The sequence below is a fragment of the Abramis brama genome (genome assembly GCF_963993115.1).
Source record: "Abramis brama genome assembly, chromosome: 10".
Taxonomy (NCBI): Eukaryota; Metazoa; Chordata; class Actinopteri; order Cypriniformes; family Leuciscidae; genus Abramis; species Abramis brama.
The window spans coordinates 14,842,605-14,858,921 of record NC_139972.1 but is presented as its reverse complement, the minus strand read 5'-3'; the positions used below and the strand labels follow the sequence as shown (position 1 = coordinate 14,858,921).

At 37.4% G+C, this 16,317-nt stretch overlaps 1 protein-coding gene across 3 annotated transcripts in view; it reads left to right on the top strand.

The window, feature by feature from the left end:
- The window catches only part of synrg (synergin, gamma), a 47,922-nt gene extending 32,291 nt beyond the window's left edge, over positions 1-15,631 (top strand). For all 3 annotated transcript variants that reach the window (XM_084125434.1, XM_084125435.1, XM_084125436.1), the window contains 4 exons: positions 1,720-1,816; positions 2,670-2,818; positions 4,393-4,503; positions 14,530-15,631. In XM_084125434.1, the coding sequence (XP_083981560.1) occupies positions 1,720-1,816; positions 2,670-2,818; positions 4,393-4,503; positions 14,530-14,661 (489 nt within the window). In that variant the 3' untranslated portion in view covers positions 14,662-15,631. The remainder of the gene's footprint in view (positions 1-1,719; positions 1,817-2,669; positions 2,819-4,392; positions 4,504-14,529) is intronic.
- Positions 15,632-16,317: the final 686 nt, after the last annotated feature.

Genomic DNA, 16,317 nt, shown 5'->3' with positions numbered 1-16,317 from the left:
ATGCATACAAACAAACGCGCATAGTGAAACCAGGCCATGCCATACATTGTCTGAGAGCGCACTTGGATTTCCTTGCCTACTGATGATGAGTGCCATACTTTTCTGAACCATAAAGGGATATTTGTGGGCGTTCTGTAGGTGGAGTTGATGCGCTTGTACACATTGCTGTGAATTTAAGATGAACTGTGATTTATAAAGAGGGATACATTTATGAAAAGAAATTTGTGCATACGGACATTTTATAAATCTTTCATAGAAACATTTTAGAAATTTTTTATGTTCGCATTTACGATCATTACATATACATTTGATTTGATTGACAACATGTCTTGTTGGTTGTTGCAGTGCTGTGCTGGCTTGTTAGAGGAAAAAGTAATGGATTTACAGAGAAAGGACTGTTTTAGGTGCGGGAAACCTAAAGGGAATATTTCAGGCTGGAAATTTAAAATCTTTTTAACATAAATTCTGTACATATTTCATAATATCCGCCCTTTTTTACTACTTAAAGGGATAGTTCGCCCAAAAATGAAAATTATGTCATCATTTACTTACATATTTCTTTCTTTGTTGAACACAAGAAGATATTTTAAAGAATTTTGGTAAGCAAACAGTTGACAGTAGCCATTGACTTCCATAGTAGGAATAAAATAGTATGGAAGTCAATGGCTACTGTCAACTGTTTGCTTACCAAAATTCTTTAAAATATATGTTGTGTTCAACAGAAGAAAGAAACTCATACAGGTTTGGAACAACATGAGGGTGATTAAAATTTTCAATGTTGTAATTTAGACAATGAAGTCTAGACGACAAGTGCTTCTTTGTTTCTGGTTTGTTCATCCACAGTCCTGATGATAAGTCTACTGCCACCTGCTGGAATGGAGACAGTTATTTATTCTCTAACAGAGACGCAGAATGTACATTAGTTAGCCGTTGGCTTTTATTCTTTGTGGTGTGTTCAAGGTCAGCTGGCTTAAATGCAGGTGAAACCGCAGTTGGCTTTCATTGCGTCTAGATTTTTGTTGGTTTGGTGTGTCTTGGCCTTATGGCTTACTGTGTTCTGCGAAACACAAATAAAGGTATCGAATAATTATCAGTACAGTGTACCCCTTTGACTTGTATTGTAATGGCAGAGACGAATCTTCAAAATATCATCTTTTGCGTTCCTCAGAAGACAGAGAGTCAATATGAAGGGGAGTAAATGATTACAAAGTTATTTTTTTGAGTGCAATTTCAAGTCATTCACATTAGATGCATTCTTGTGTTTAGACTGGAGTAGTAGTCTAATGTTCAATGATGAGGACACAAAATTACTTTTTTTGTAACGTCTACTGAATCTACTTGCTTTCCTCAGTGTAATGTCTTTGAATAACAGTATATTCATTTAGGGGCTTTTCTCAGGAAATATTGATATATGAAATCATTTGTGATAATCGAGGATTAAAATAGACATTTAGGCCTGGTTTCACAGACACGGCTTAGATTTAAGCCAGGATTAGGCCTTAGTTCAATTTGGACATTCAAGGAGCTATTTTATTTTTTTATTTATATAAATGTGTGTGCATCTTGAGACAAAACAATGGCACTGACATATTTTAAGATCTTTCGTTTAAAACAGATTAAATGTGCTTGTCTAGGACTAGTCTTAAGCCTTGTCTGTGAAACCGGGGGATAATGTAAAATTTGGTCACTTTAAAGCCATGTCTTTTCTTCCTCTTTCAGGTCATCAACACTGCTAATAACACCCTTAATAGCATCAGCAGTTCCACAGTGTGCACAGAGGTCATCCAGTCAGCACAGGGGATGGAGTACCTCCTGGGTGAGACTACGCCTACATTCACTTCATTTACTGATCAGAGACCAGCATTAGCCACCATAACCGATATCAGTAAATCTCATAAGATCAGCTATGTCACACAATATCTTCATGCACATTCATTCCTGCTCCTCATGCGTCCCTGCAGTCTTCCGTCAAACAGACAGGCCAGGTGTTCTGGTTATCTGCTTCCTATTTCTGTAGTCACACACACATACACACACACACACACACACACACTCAGGGTGGCTTTAATGAGCTGTACGTGCCTATGCTGGCAGGAAGGGAACACGGGGTGCTGCTGTTACATAGAAACAAACCGTTAAAGCTCTTTGATCCGGCTCTAGCGATTGAGACTGGAGACAGCAGGGCATTGTGGGTCTGACCGGGGGAGTCTAGTGTTACAGAGCAGAGCAACTATTTTGGGACGCTCTTATGGGTTCAGCTTAAAAGGACATTCAGCACTGGGGAGTGCTGGGAACGGCACCGCCGTGTTATTGTTTCTCCTGTTTGGTTATGCACAGGGTCTGTTCACACTGCACACAAATCCACACAGTGTTATCAATATCTGTAATACTTTCACTTTGGTTGCTATAGTAATGATGGCAAGAGAAAACTGGAAATACTGTTTCCACAAAAACTGACTCAAAAGGAGGAGCATATTTGAGTTGGCTGCTATGATGAATAGCCTCCAGCCTTTCTCATGCCATAGCAACTATCATTATCATAGCAAATTTCTATATTCATTGACACTCTTGGTTTTGCATTTCATTGAATTGTGTTCTTTGTGTGTTTGGGAAGGTTTTTACATGACACAAATGTTGTTGTTGTTGTTGTTTTTTTGTGTATATATCAGGTGTGGTGGAGGTGTATCGCGTAACCAAGCGTGTGGAGCTGGGTATCAAAGCCACGGCCGTTTGTTCGGAGAAACTACAGGAGCTACTTAAAGACATCAGCCGTGTGTGGAACAACCTGATGGGCTTCATGTCGCTGGCAAACCTCACTGTGAGTTTATCAAATAAACAATACCAGATCTTGTAGTAAGTCCAGTAATACACTAATATTGATTAATGCATAACAGATGATTGGTTGATTTAAAATTTAGTATGAGTATAACTGAGGTAAACTGTGCTTTATGTGAGCGTTGAGCTATGGAGCAGTAGGCACTTCTATAAATGTGGCACAAAATACAGCCTAAAGCTATTAAAAATGAATTTAATTTAGTTTTTCTTTCAACAAATGGTGTGTTCTGAAGGAGCTTAACCAGTTTAGTGTTGGTACTAGTGGGTAGGCAATAACTCTAGTTTAAACACTCTTCACATCCTGATAGCAATCAATAATAGAAGTCGTCTAAATATTAAAGAATTTACATCTTCTGTGGAAGTCTCAGGACCCAAAAAAGATTTTATCCAATCATTGCATTCCGTCCAACAGACATCACATGTCATCAATGTGTCCCATGAGGCTATGCAGAGTTGGAGTCAGTCACCAAGCGCCACAAACAAACAGCAGACACCTTTTACAGTTCCCCCTGATGCAAAACAACGAGCTTATGCTACGTTCACACCATGTCGTTATTACCCGTGACGCTGTTCACGTCCTCCGGCTCAGAGTTATGTGTTTCTATGTCAACACTATCAACACTGAAATGAGTCTGTAGCGGTCAGGTGGTACAAGTCAGAGCTCTAAGTTGTTTACGGTCATTATTATTGTAATGTTATGTGCTTTGAGACTGGAGGCAATTTAACACCATCTCTCGTGATGCTTTGCAAACTCTGCTGTTCTCATTGCTTGCTATTGCTAGCCTCTCCGAAATTTCCTACTCTAGCTTTAACCAGCTTAAACCATTTTAGTATATTATTTTATAACAGATAGTCAGTAAACAAAAACATAAAACAATTAATTTAAAAAAAGTTTTAAAGTATATCATATAAAATGTAACTAACTCCGTTTGAGTTTGAAAGAATTATATCAAGAGTTAATGAGAAGTGAAAATCAACATTTTAATGTTTAATATTTCAATGCATATATCATAGTTCTTACAAAAATCAGGGTATTTGTATCATGGTATCTGTATGTTTATGTCTTTATACTTACAATAGTTATACATACTGACAAAGTCATGAGGTATTAAAGTGTACCTTATTTGTGGAAAGTGAACAAATTGCATGACAAATCTCTCTGCAGTGTGCTTATGGGAGAATATCGTTGCCAGCAGATAATATTAGAGTTGTGTGGTCAGATAATATCAGCTTGGGAAAATGACGTCTAGGCACACTGCCGAAAACCCACAAACGCTCTGAAGCATAATAAAAATGAACGTGGTTAGAGAGTGGAGGGTTTGTCTCTGCACGGATCCTGCTATTTTGGCCAGATTCTGTAGCTGATGTATTGATCTGCAGGGCCAATCAACTGCTGTGAGGTTGTTCAGTGGCCAGCCGTTCAGTGGCCTCTGTGATCTGAAGTTTGAGTGACTTGTGTGATTGCCGGTGCCGGTGATTTGTGTGGAGGATGCAGTGTGGTCCCAATTGCTTTTTTAGAACTGAATTCATGATGATTGTGTGTGTGTTTTTCTTTAGCCCGATGAGAGCTCACTGGACTTCTCCTCCTGTATATTGAGGCACGGCATTAAGAATGCCAAAGAACTGGCGTGCGGAGTGTGTCTGCTCAACGTGGACTCGCGTAGCAAGGTCTGTATGCACCAAGCACACACACATCTGCATACAGTCATTAGCAACACACACAAAACACAAATATATTGTTATTTTATGTTGGATAGTTCACCCAAAATTGAAAGTTCTGTGATTTTTTTTTATTTACCCATGTTGTTCCAAACTCTCTTATATTTCTTCTGTGTAACACAAAAGCAGGAATTTTGAAGTATGTTCTGGTTGCTCTTTTCCATATCATTACAATGAATGGGAACCAGAGCTTTATTGGTTCGAGATAGAATTCAAAAGCACTATAAAAGCATCATGAAAATATATCAGTTGAGCTAATCAATGTTTAAATGTGTATAAAAGCCTATTCGATCTGTTCATCATATAAAGCGATCGTGTCTCTTCAGAAAATTTTGGATTAAACAAAAAGTTCATAAAGAGATCGTAAAACTAATCCATTTGAATTGAGCGAAGCATCAAATTGGTAGTTGCGTAGCTGTCAATGGAGGGACAGAATTCATCTACATATTTCATCAAAAATAAAGATAAACGAAAGTCTTACGGGTTTGGAACAACATGAGGGTGAGTAATTAATTAAAGAATTTTCATTCTGGGGTGAATTATCCCTTTAAATTTCCCATTAAAAAAAAAAAGAAAAAATCCCTCCTGACTATTTCTTTGATTTTCACAATTTTACAGAAGAAAAACGAGAACACTTTTGGACGCCTGTTTAAAAGAGTAGGATTCACTGAACTGCCTCAACTCTAATTTGCAGCTTGTTGCAGGGGTCAGACAGACAAACCCGTGTGTTGCTGCCAAAATGACCAGAACTCACCTCTCGCCACTCAACTCCTTTCAGACTGCCAAAAACAGCTCTCAGAGGCGCGCTCTGACTCATGCATCTAAATCTACAGACGCTCGGTCAAGGCCACGCTTTCATTCAAGTAGCTTTAGGTGTTTAATTTGGCAATAAGCTCTTAGCTCCTGTTTTCTGAGCATTTACAGAAATCTTTCATGTCGAGCTCGTATTGCCTAAGAGGCCAGTAAGTCTGATTGACGGCCAAAAAGCATGAGGCAGGCGGCAAATAGGTGATGTATTCGTCATTTTGGCACCCCGGGGCGGTGAAGAACAAGTGGTATGGGGCAAATTAAATATCATAAGGAATAGTTCACACAAAAAAATTGTGTAATTTACTCACTTTCATTTCAACAAAACCTTATTTTATTTTTTTCTTCTATGGGACACAAAATATTTTTAGCAGAATGTCCTAGCTGCTCTTTTCCAGACCATGCAAGTGAATTAAAAGTGATGGCATAAAAACAGCATTAAAGTGTTTCATATGACTTGTGCACTATATTTGGTCATGAGTTTGACGTCAATGATACTTTGACTTTAAAAAGCAGCCACCTGTCAGTCAGACAGTATGTTGTTACCAAATTGACTTAAATTTTTTATTTTAGTATTGTCTTGGTACCAAAGTAGTTAAAACCAACATGACGTAAATGACAGAATTACAATTTTTGGGTGAACTATCCCTTTTAATTATTAATCATTCTATTCATAAGCACAATCCAATCCTGTACTGGTTTAAACGTGTAATTGTCACTTTGCCACTCGCCCTGTTAACATATATAATGGCCAATCAGCTCATTAAGATTCCTCGTCTCACTGAAACCCTCCTGAATCTCCCTCACATTAAAGCGATGGTCAAGGGTTGCTGATGTAATAAGGAGTAAACATTGCTCAGAGTGCAATCAGGAAAGGAGGGGCTCAGAGCAGCAAGGAATCATGGGATGGATGTCTGAGGAGCAGATGCAGCTCAGTCATCAGTCACGGCAACCAAAAACACAGGTGCTAATAGATCCGCCGAACACATCCAGCCCGCCGCAGATTAATAGAGCCGTCTCCGTCTGCTCCTGACATCCGATTAATATCCCGCTTTTTTAATTACGTTTTGGGTGGGTTTGGGAGGCAGCGTCACTGTCTGGGGCGAATGAAATCAGGGTTTTGAAGGTGGAGCTGCATCTCTGAGATGAGATGTTTTTAAAGGTGGGGGTGTTGGGCTACAGGTGGAGATTTTCACTGGGGTGTGGATGATTCACTCTGCTGACCTTGGGCTAGCATTCAGTTTCTGTCCCTGCCGGGGAAGGATGTGATCCTGCTGCATCTGCTAACAGGATTTATCTGCAGGAATGGGCAACAGTGTATTAACTTAGAACTTTGCATAGATTCGCTCTGCAAACTAAAATAAAATGCTATATACACTACCAGTCAAAAGTTTGGGGTTGGTAAGTTTTTGTTTATTTATTGTAAATAAGTATTTTATGCTCAACAAGGCTGCATTTAATATATTAAAAATAGTTAAAAACAGTAATATTTAAAAAATGTTATATTTCAGCATCATTACTCCAATCTTCAGTGTCACGTGATCCTTCAGAAATCATTCTGATAGGCTAATTTGCTGCTCAAGAAACATTTCTGATTCTTATCAATATTTGGTTGTACTGCTTAATGCTTTTGTGGAAACCATGATGCATATATTTTTAGGAGTCTTTAAAGAAAGGTTTTGACATAGAAACATTCTTTTGTAACATTATAAATGTTTCTTTTGTTACATTTTAATGCATCCTTGCTGATTATTAATTGAGTACTAATTTAAAAAACAACTTACTGACCCCAAATTTTTGAACGTTAATTTTAATATAAAATGGTTACATTTTACAATTATTTTACATTTATATTATAACTTATTATCATAAAATTAAGCTTAGTCAGAAACTTATTTTATAAGACATAGCATTTTTACTTGCTTTTCCAATAAATCTAGCTAACCACACAACTCAAGTTGTGATCTCTGTAAAGGTTTTTGCAACACTAGCATCACCAATTTGAACTGCAAAAATAACGATTGTTATCCATCAGGTTTCCCAAACCATCTGATCGGTTTCCTGCGAAACTTCTCATTACATGTAGTCCCGCCATTTGTTGAGCTAGATGCATCAAACCACTCCCAACAAACAGTGTTTAGGAAGCGTCCCATTGTTTACATGCTTCACCAAGTCAACCTGCGAATGGCATACTTTTAATACTTTATCATAGTTAACTGTGCAGAGACAATTACGTGTTTTGATATTAAAAATTGCATACTTCACAAGTCAATTAACTAGAAGTAGTTATAGATTCTCAAAAGACTGTGTGCAGTAAACAACTTTCAGAATGAATGTTTGCTTTGAAGTGTTTAGATTATATGCTGTAAAATTTGAAAGTCTGGTAGTGTATGATCCTCAGTCATTTAGTGTATGGTTCCCAGCTTTTCCTCGGTAACCATTTACAAAGTCGACAAGTGTATGATGCCTAGTGTTTTTAAATCTGTTCAGAATTTAAGTCATGTAGTGTATATTGCAGCCTTAAATGTCACGCTAATACAGCATCCTATTAAAAGCCCTTACTCTGCGAGGTGGGCATCCATGCTAAAATTAGAATAGATGCCAGGTTATTTAATTCAAGTACCTGTAGTAGCACAGCTGGTTGCCCCTAATGTGGAAAACAATAACAAGTAGCTGTTGAAAGGAAGCCATTAGTTTGTATTTATGCTGTATCTACTGAAGCAGAGTTTAGCCCAGCACACCTTTTACATTATGCTATACAGGAGCTGTCTCAAATGTAATAAGAATTCTGGCAGAGTGGAATGTTTCAGATTTCAGAAACAGCAGTTCATCGATCTTTGATAGATATTCGGCCTCTGCTTTTTTTTTATTATTATGCAAAATCACTGAAGCAAAACATGTAAGACGTCTTGAGTTGTTTTGAACGTCCTCCCATGACATGGTTGGTAAACAAACAAGCTAGTTAGTACCCTTGCAGCTAATTAAATGGAAGTCTTGCACACAAAAAACATGCAACCTGTTAGTTTTGCATTTATAAATGGTTGCCACAGTCTTGGAAAAGTCATGGTCAATTAAATAATGAATCGACAGTAATAAATAATTTTTATATTTTTTATGTTTTGAAAAATCAATACTTTTATTCAGCAAGGGTGCATTAGATTAATCAAAAATGACAGTAAAGACATTTATAATGTTACAAAAGGTTTGAATTTCAAATGAATGTTCTTTTGAACTTTCATCAAAGAATCCTGGTTTTCACAAAAATATTTAGCGGCTATTTAACTGTTTTTAACATCGGTAATAATAAGAAATGTTTCTTGAGCAGCAAATCAGCATATTAGAATGATTTCTGAAGGATCATGTGACACTGAAGACTGGAGTGATGTGGAAATTTTAAATAGTAATATTTCACAATAGTACAGTTTTTACTGTATTTTTGATCAAATAAATGCAGCTTTGGTGAGCATAAGAGACTTCTTTAAGGGTGTGTTCACACTTGGCATGTGTTGTTCGATTAAAATGAACCCTGGTGCGGTTGCTCTGTTAGTGCGGTTCATTTGAATAAGTGTGAACGCTGCCATCCGAACACTGGTGCGCACCAAACAATCAGACCAAGACCCCTGAAAAGATGGATCTCGGTCTACTTCCAAACGAACTCTGGTGCGGTTCGACTGATATATGAACGCAACATGAACCAAATACATGTAAACAAACCAAAAACAGGAAGATTTGACCCTAAAAAGGACTAAATGCTCACGCATATCGGTTTTCTTCTCGTCATAGTCGCGAGTTTTCCCGTCATCATAGTTTGGTACAGGCTTCAGAACCCCTCGCAGCGGATCTTCATTTGTGTGTGTGTGAAGGAGAGATTCCTGTCGCTGTTTTGACTCATTTTATAAGCTCTTCACGAGTTCTCAGCTGGTCGAAATACCATCACATGTAGGCTACGCACATACAACGAGCGCATATATCCCAGCACACAGCATTGTTTTGGATGTTTGGTATTACCAAACACCAAACTTACCTGGTACCAAACTTACCAGGTAAGTTCCATCTCAAAATAGGCAGTACATCATAAAAGCCAACCAATCAGGTTGTGAACATATACCTTTAGGTTTGGTATATTTTGCTTCGGTGATAAAAATGCCAATGTGAATGCTAATCGGACCAGGACTAAATGTTTTGTTTGTTTTTTTGAGTCCGGACCAAGTGAACCGAACTACAAGTGTGAACACACCCTAAGGGTGCTTTCACACTAGCACTTTTGGGTTCGATAGGATGCTGTGAGCGCGGTCTTCCGAACTCGGGTGCGCACCTGCAAACCGGTTCATTCGATAACGAAAACGATTGCGTTCATATCAGCAGCGAAACGTACCAAAGTGAACCGCTATTAATGACGTATGATTTGATAATCATAAGAATGTGTTTGTGTTTCACTCACTTTCCTGTAGAGCGTGACTGGCGTACTACAAGCAGAGATAATGTATTATTTCTGCTCGCCTTCAGCGCTTTTAGAGCATTTGTAGTAAATTCGCAGCAGATAGATGCAAGTGGCGTTACGTACCGAAGCTTTGGGGAAAAAAAACAATGGTTCAAAAACAAAAATATAAAAAGCGAGGTGAGCAACACTATTTATTTTGCCGTCATTCCCAAGCAATGGGGGTAAAGAGCTGCTGCTTTGACGCAAACGCACCGCAGTTTGGACCCAAATAATATAATCTGAACTCGTCCAGCAGGGGGAGGGAGAGCTGTCAAACTCCGGTTCAGACCAGGCAATCGAACCAAATGTGAAAGCACCCTAAAAACATTTTAGAAAATGGTCGTATATGCATTCCCGGTGCTCGGCACAACCCCTATGGTACAAGCTATCTTTGATGATACTTAGGAACTCTAGTTACATGTCATTGTTTTCACAGTTGCCCTTTCTTGCCTTGTACTGTTGCTAATTTATAACAAGCTTCCGCCTTTAAATGGACACTTTCTTCCACTGTGGGCTCTGGTGCTCTAGTTTTGCTCATTAACCAAACAAAAAGAGAAGAAAAAAGCTCTATACTAACGCTGATGCTGACTTGTTTATGCTACTTGCAGGCACTGACAAAAGACAGTCGCTCCAAATTAAGGGTAAATATTCCACTGTTTTTCTCAAAGCTTCACTTTAGTGAATGTAGGTTAAAGCTGACGTGTCCCTCACTGTCCTTCAGACTTTGTTGTAAGAAGGGTTGTCATCTTTGCAGGTAGGATGCACTCTGTGTTTGCAATCAGATAGTAATTAACCTTTCCGCCAGCTAAACAAGGTCGGTTGAATTAGGATGACCTTTTCAGTGATTCTGAGCCACCTGTTCATCTGAGAGGAGAGAGAGAGTGCGCTTGTGCAGCAGCTGCCGTCCCTCTGTGTAACACAGACACATACACACGTATACACACCGCGGGATCAGCCGTTCATCACACAGCATTGTTCAGATGTCCACTCAGACACGTACATTCTCTCTCACTGTCTGCTTTTCTTTTCCTAGTACAGAGATGAGCAAGTGCATCAGAGAGACAGACAGATGGTATATCATTTATCTTTGACTATAGTTTGGTATTCCCAACTATCTTACAATACAGTAGACATTGTGATAGAAACATTTTCACTAGTGGTCTCAAGTCTAGACCCCACTGTATTTTGTATAATTTGTATTCTTATTTTTATTACAAATATTTTATAATTCAGTTTAAAATAAAGATAACTGATTAAATTAATGTTGAAATTTAATAATAGAAATTATATATGCATTATGTATGTATATACTATATGTGTGTGTGTGTGCATATATATATATATATATATATATATATATATATATATATATATATATATATATATATATATATATATGTGTATATGCATGTATGTATGTATGTATGTATATATATATATATATATATATATATATATATATATATATATATATATATACATATATATGCATGTATGTTTGATTAGTGACCTAGAAATAGTATTTAATAATAGTATAAAATTATATTTAATAATTTAATAATACTGGTTTAAAACAAGGCAATGCAATCACACTATGAGAAATATAGTTGCAATTACAATACATTTAAGTTGCAATTAGTGTCATTTGTGTGATATAAAGTCACACTGTGAGATATTAATTCTCAATAATGAGAAATAGTTGCAATTATAAGAAATAGTGTAATTTGCAAGATATATTTGCAATTATGAGAAATAAGGTCACAATTATGAGCGTCTTTTGCGAGATGGTCGCAATTGCAAGAAATAAGGTTGCGATTATGAGTGTTTTTTGCTAGATATAATTGCAATTACAAGAAATAAAGGCGCAAGTGTCCTTTTTTAGAACATCTGTAACGGGAATGTACACAAGTAAAAACAGATTGACATGAGACAAATATCAAGATCCCCCTCTTGATTTTCATTTAGCTTTTCAACAAACATCCTTTAAACAGGACAATATTGTTTTACAAGAATTTAGAAGAAATTGTGTGTGTGTGCGCGTGCATGCATAGTATCAGTGTGGGAGGGCATGATTCACAACATGAGTCATTTCTCCTTCCAGCATCGGGAGCTTCATTCTGCATAACATCCATATCATCACTGCCTTATCACAAATGCACAACTACAGCTGTGACTTTCAGAATGAAAGCACACTCGCACGCTTCGCATCGATATATTGAGTGAAGTTCACTGGGTTCTTGTTTCGCTTCTCTATATATAGAGCTTATGTAGGAGGATTGCGCACTTCTTTTTCTTTATTGATCCTACAAATTATGTCAGTACACCGTTGAGCTCTTGTCTCTTTCATGAAGAGTGGTGATATGCCACCCTGCAGTCAGATACTATATGACTAGTTCAATGTGCGGTCTGACATGTAGTTTAGAGACGCAGGTTGAATGTAGTACTTGCTGAGACGAGTTGGAAGGAATTTTCTGGGTTCAATACAGTTTGAGCTCTAATCGGCAGCATCTGTGACTGAGTTTCCGCAAGGTCATTTTGACATGTCACTTTAGAAACGAACCACAGCATAAATAGGTTATATTTGTTAAGTTGCTTATATGAATTCTTCCATGCAGAAATGGACATTATGGGCAGACAGTGTTATTTTAGTATCATTCATATACTATTATAGTTTCATATTTTATTTTAGAAATTTTGTTCCGCGTGTCATTTTATTCGTTTTTTTGTTTGTTTTTGTAAATGCGTCTATAGTTTAAGTTTTAGTTATTAATACTTCATTTTAATACATGAACTAAATGAATATGAGAAATGTTGCATTGGCAACAAGCTGAAATAAACATTAAGTGAAATAAAATGAATCCATAAAAACATTTTCATTACTTGAAATAAAATAAGTTTATGCTTTTATGCCTAAAATAAATTAGGTAATGATAATATCATTAATTAGGTAATGATAATAACCCTTCTTATGAGCTGAACTTCTGGTCACAGTGTTTAGTGGCTTTACATGGTCATGACAGAAGTTGAAATATTGTATTATATCAGAGAAGGTTAGTAAATGAATATTACTAGTCTTATAGTAATAAGTGTAATGTTCAAGTTTATTAAAATTCTGGCCAATACAGATAAGTGATGTTTTCTTGTTATAGGCGAAAACTGATAAATAACTGAAATAAATATTCTCTGCTATATTGCCTAAATAAAAAAAATTTAAAAATTCAATTGTTTAAATTCGGACAAGTGAATTTAGGGGCCATTTACACTACACTATCTTCAACTGAAAATGGAAACCTTTTTATGGCGTTCATTTACACGACAACAGCGTTTTGGGGGCCTGAAAACTTGAAAATGGGATTTTAAGTGCAAGTTTTTGAAAACCATACCATTTATTGTCTCTGTTTAAACTACAAAAATGCAAATTTGTGAAAACTGTGTTGCATGCATAGACTGTAAAAAAATATGGACGTAGTGTCCGTGACGTCACCCGTAGGTTTCTGAAGACCGTTTTTGAAGCCTAAAGTGGGCGTGGCTGACCGTCGCCATCTTGGCAGCGCGTCACTCCCGAATTTATTTATTTTTACAGTCAGACAATTAGCTGAGGTAACGTGACGGCTAACAAACAGCAGACAAATGCTAATGATGACTAATGGCCACTGCAGCGGGAATCCACCTGTCACTCAAAAGTGGACACCCTTAATTATTTAGAAATTTAAGGCTTAATATAATGTAAACGGATGAGTTATAAAAAAATTCACCCCCCTCACAGTTGTCATGAAGGGAAAAATAAGCTATATAGACCAAAGCCACTTTTTGCACCAGGCTGTAAACGTGTTTTTTTTCTGCTGTAAAGTTGGGTATTTTAACATGGGGGAGATACAGATTTGACTCACTTCTGCAGCCAGCCTCAAGTGGCCAGTCGATGAATTGCCGTTGAATTCACTTCCGTGTTGGTTTCAAGAGAGAGACAGGGAGGTTGCCGCTTGGTTGCATGTCACGTCACATGTTCGGTCTATAGGCTCGTAGTGTTTCTCTACAAAGTGACATCGCCAACTACTGGCCTGGCAGCAGAGTACAGCGCTTTTAGTCGTTTTCGTGGATCTGTGTGAACAGGGATTGTTTTGACATTGGTGTAAACAAATGCAAAGAGAAACTTTTCAGTTTTTAGTGTATCGTTGTCATGTAAAAGTGCTCTTAGACATCAAAACATTAAATGTAAAATGTATATTCATTTATTTTCATATGTAAAAATAGGGTAGATAACCGACATGATACCAATATATATTGGATTAAAAAAAGCGTAATTTGTATTGAACCTGGAACATTCTTTTAAACCCACCTTAAAAACATAATCCCCCGGTTTCACAGACAACGTTTAAGCCTAGTCCCAGACTAAAATCCATGTTTGAACTGTTTTAACTGAAAGCAAATTGCACTGACATATACTAACATTACTGGTGTGCATCTTGAGACAAAACAATGGCAATGACACATTTAATTCTAAGGCACGTTTATAAAAGCTACTTAAATGCCCTAATTGAAATGAGGCCTATTCCTGGCTTAATCTTAGCCTTGTCTGTGAAACCAGGCCAAAATCCTAGTAGATCAACCCCAACCTGTCCCTATCATTAAGTCGTATTTCATCTTCTAAAATATTTTTTCTCACCTTTTCTTGCACAAATCCTCTGCAGGCCTTTAATTCGGAGACGGACAACTTCAAGCTCATGTACGGAGGTCACCAGTACCACGCCAGCTGCGCTAACTTCTGGATCAACTGCGTGGAACCCAAACCGCCGGGTCTCATCCTGCCCGACCTGCTCTAGAACCCTGATCCGCTGCCTGAAGGATCGTGGGAGTCACTTTAGCTGTTTGCCTTTCAACCTGTACAGCTCTCGTCCACTTGAAATTGGGACACAACTAGATCTAGATCTGCCATTGTCTGTAGGAAGATCAGATAAGATGTACTACTGAATAATAGTTTATTTAAAATATTGTAAATGTGTCTTTGTCTTTACCTTTTTGGATCTGACTCGGTCATGTACAGATGCGTCTGGTTGGTTGATTCTTTGCTGTTGATTTCTCTACCATGTGAAGTAAATACTGCAGAGCTGTTCTGCATGTTATGCATATTAGACTTGTAATATAAAATCCATTAAACAATAAAGGGAAAACATTGGAAAGCATCAAAAACATGTAGCAGATATTACTGATATAACAGAAACATTTAGATATTGGTATTTTCTTTTATGTGTCATTATTTTCTGTTATTATTGTGCTGGAACACAAGTCACTTTTGTAGTGGGTCTGGAAACGGTCTTTGAATGCTTGTGAGTTTCTGAGAATCTTTTCCAAAGCATCAAGCCTGGGAGCTGTTCTGAAATGTTTTGATATTTACTGTTCTGAATTTAGACGTGATGCTTTTAAAGAACTTTGTTGTGATGCTTTGAAGGAAATTCAAAAGTCGGGGGATGCAAGAAGTGCAGTTTCCCCCTTCTTCCAACTCGAGCAGAATGACCCTAAACTTTCATAATGAATTCATTTCTTTTCATTGAGGCACTATTAATGAATTGATGAGGATACAAAAACGATTAAATGGCTTTGTGTACATGATGGTCATTGTTAGTTTTTTTACTGAGGTCTTAATGGTCTTTATTGTCATTGTATCATGTAATCAACTCAATTATTCTTAATTTATGAGCCTTTTCTGCTAAAATGATCCTGTGTGTGCTTTTATGTCTGTATTTCTGTTAATACTTGAAGCCAGTAAGGGCAAATTAAAATCTTTGAATGTTAGTATTGAATACAAATGTGAAATTTCTGTGTCCCACATTAGAGTGATTAGTAGGGGTGTGCCATATCATGCCGTCCACGATAATACCGGTATAAATTTTTACATGATATGTAAAAGTGTCATATCGCGATATCACTGATATAGCGACGCAATGACGTATGGCACATTACGTTCCCTAGCACGCACAACAACAACACCTGTCTGAGCGTGAGAGCAGCAAGTCAGCCTCCAATGACGATCAAATCAATAATTTTAAAACTTTCTCCAAGACGCAATTTTACCAACCACGTGAGTGTTCAGCGGTGCCGCGTCTTCTCTCTCTCGCTCTCAAAATGGGTTGCACAAGTCAAGCGTCGATACCCCACTCTTGTGTTTAGCAGTCAGGACATGACGGAATTGTCTTTTGTCACTTGTATCGTAACTAAAGTTTATCATTTTCACTTCTTTTTAAGTCTTATCAGTTTAAACATTTGCGAATTTAAACTATTCAGTACTCTCGCGCGCTCTGTTTACTCTGCGTGCATACATCATACATACAGTAAAGCCGTCTCACAAACAGCTTGCGAGTAACAAAAGTCCTTTTTTGCGGATTATATCGCTTTAACGGGGGAAAAAACACGCAAAATTGTGTAAAAATTCCGGTCATGGTTAGTATATTCATAAACAGTCGGTTATGTCTGAAATAAGC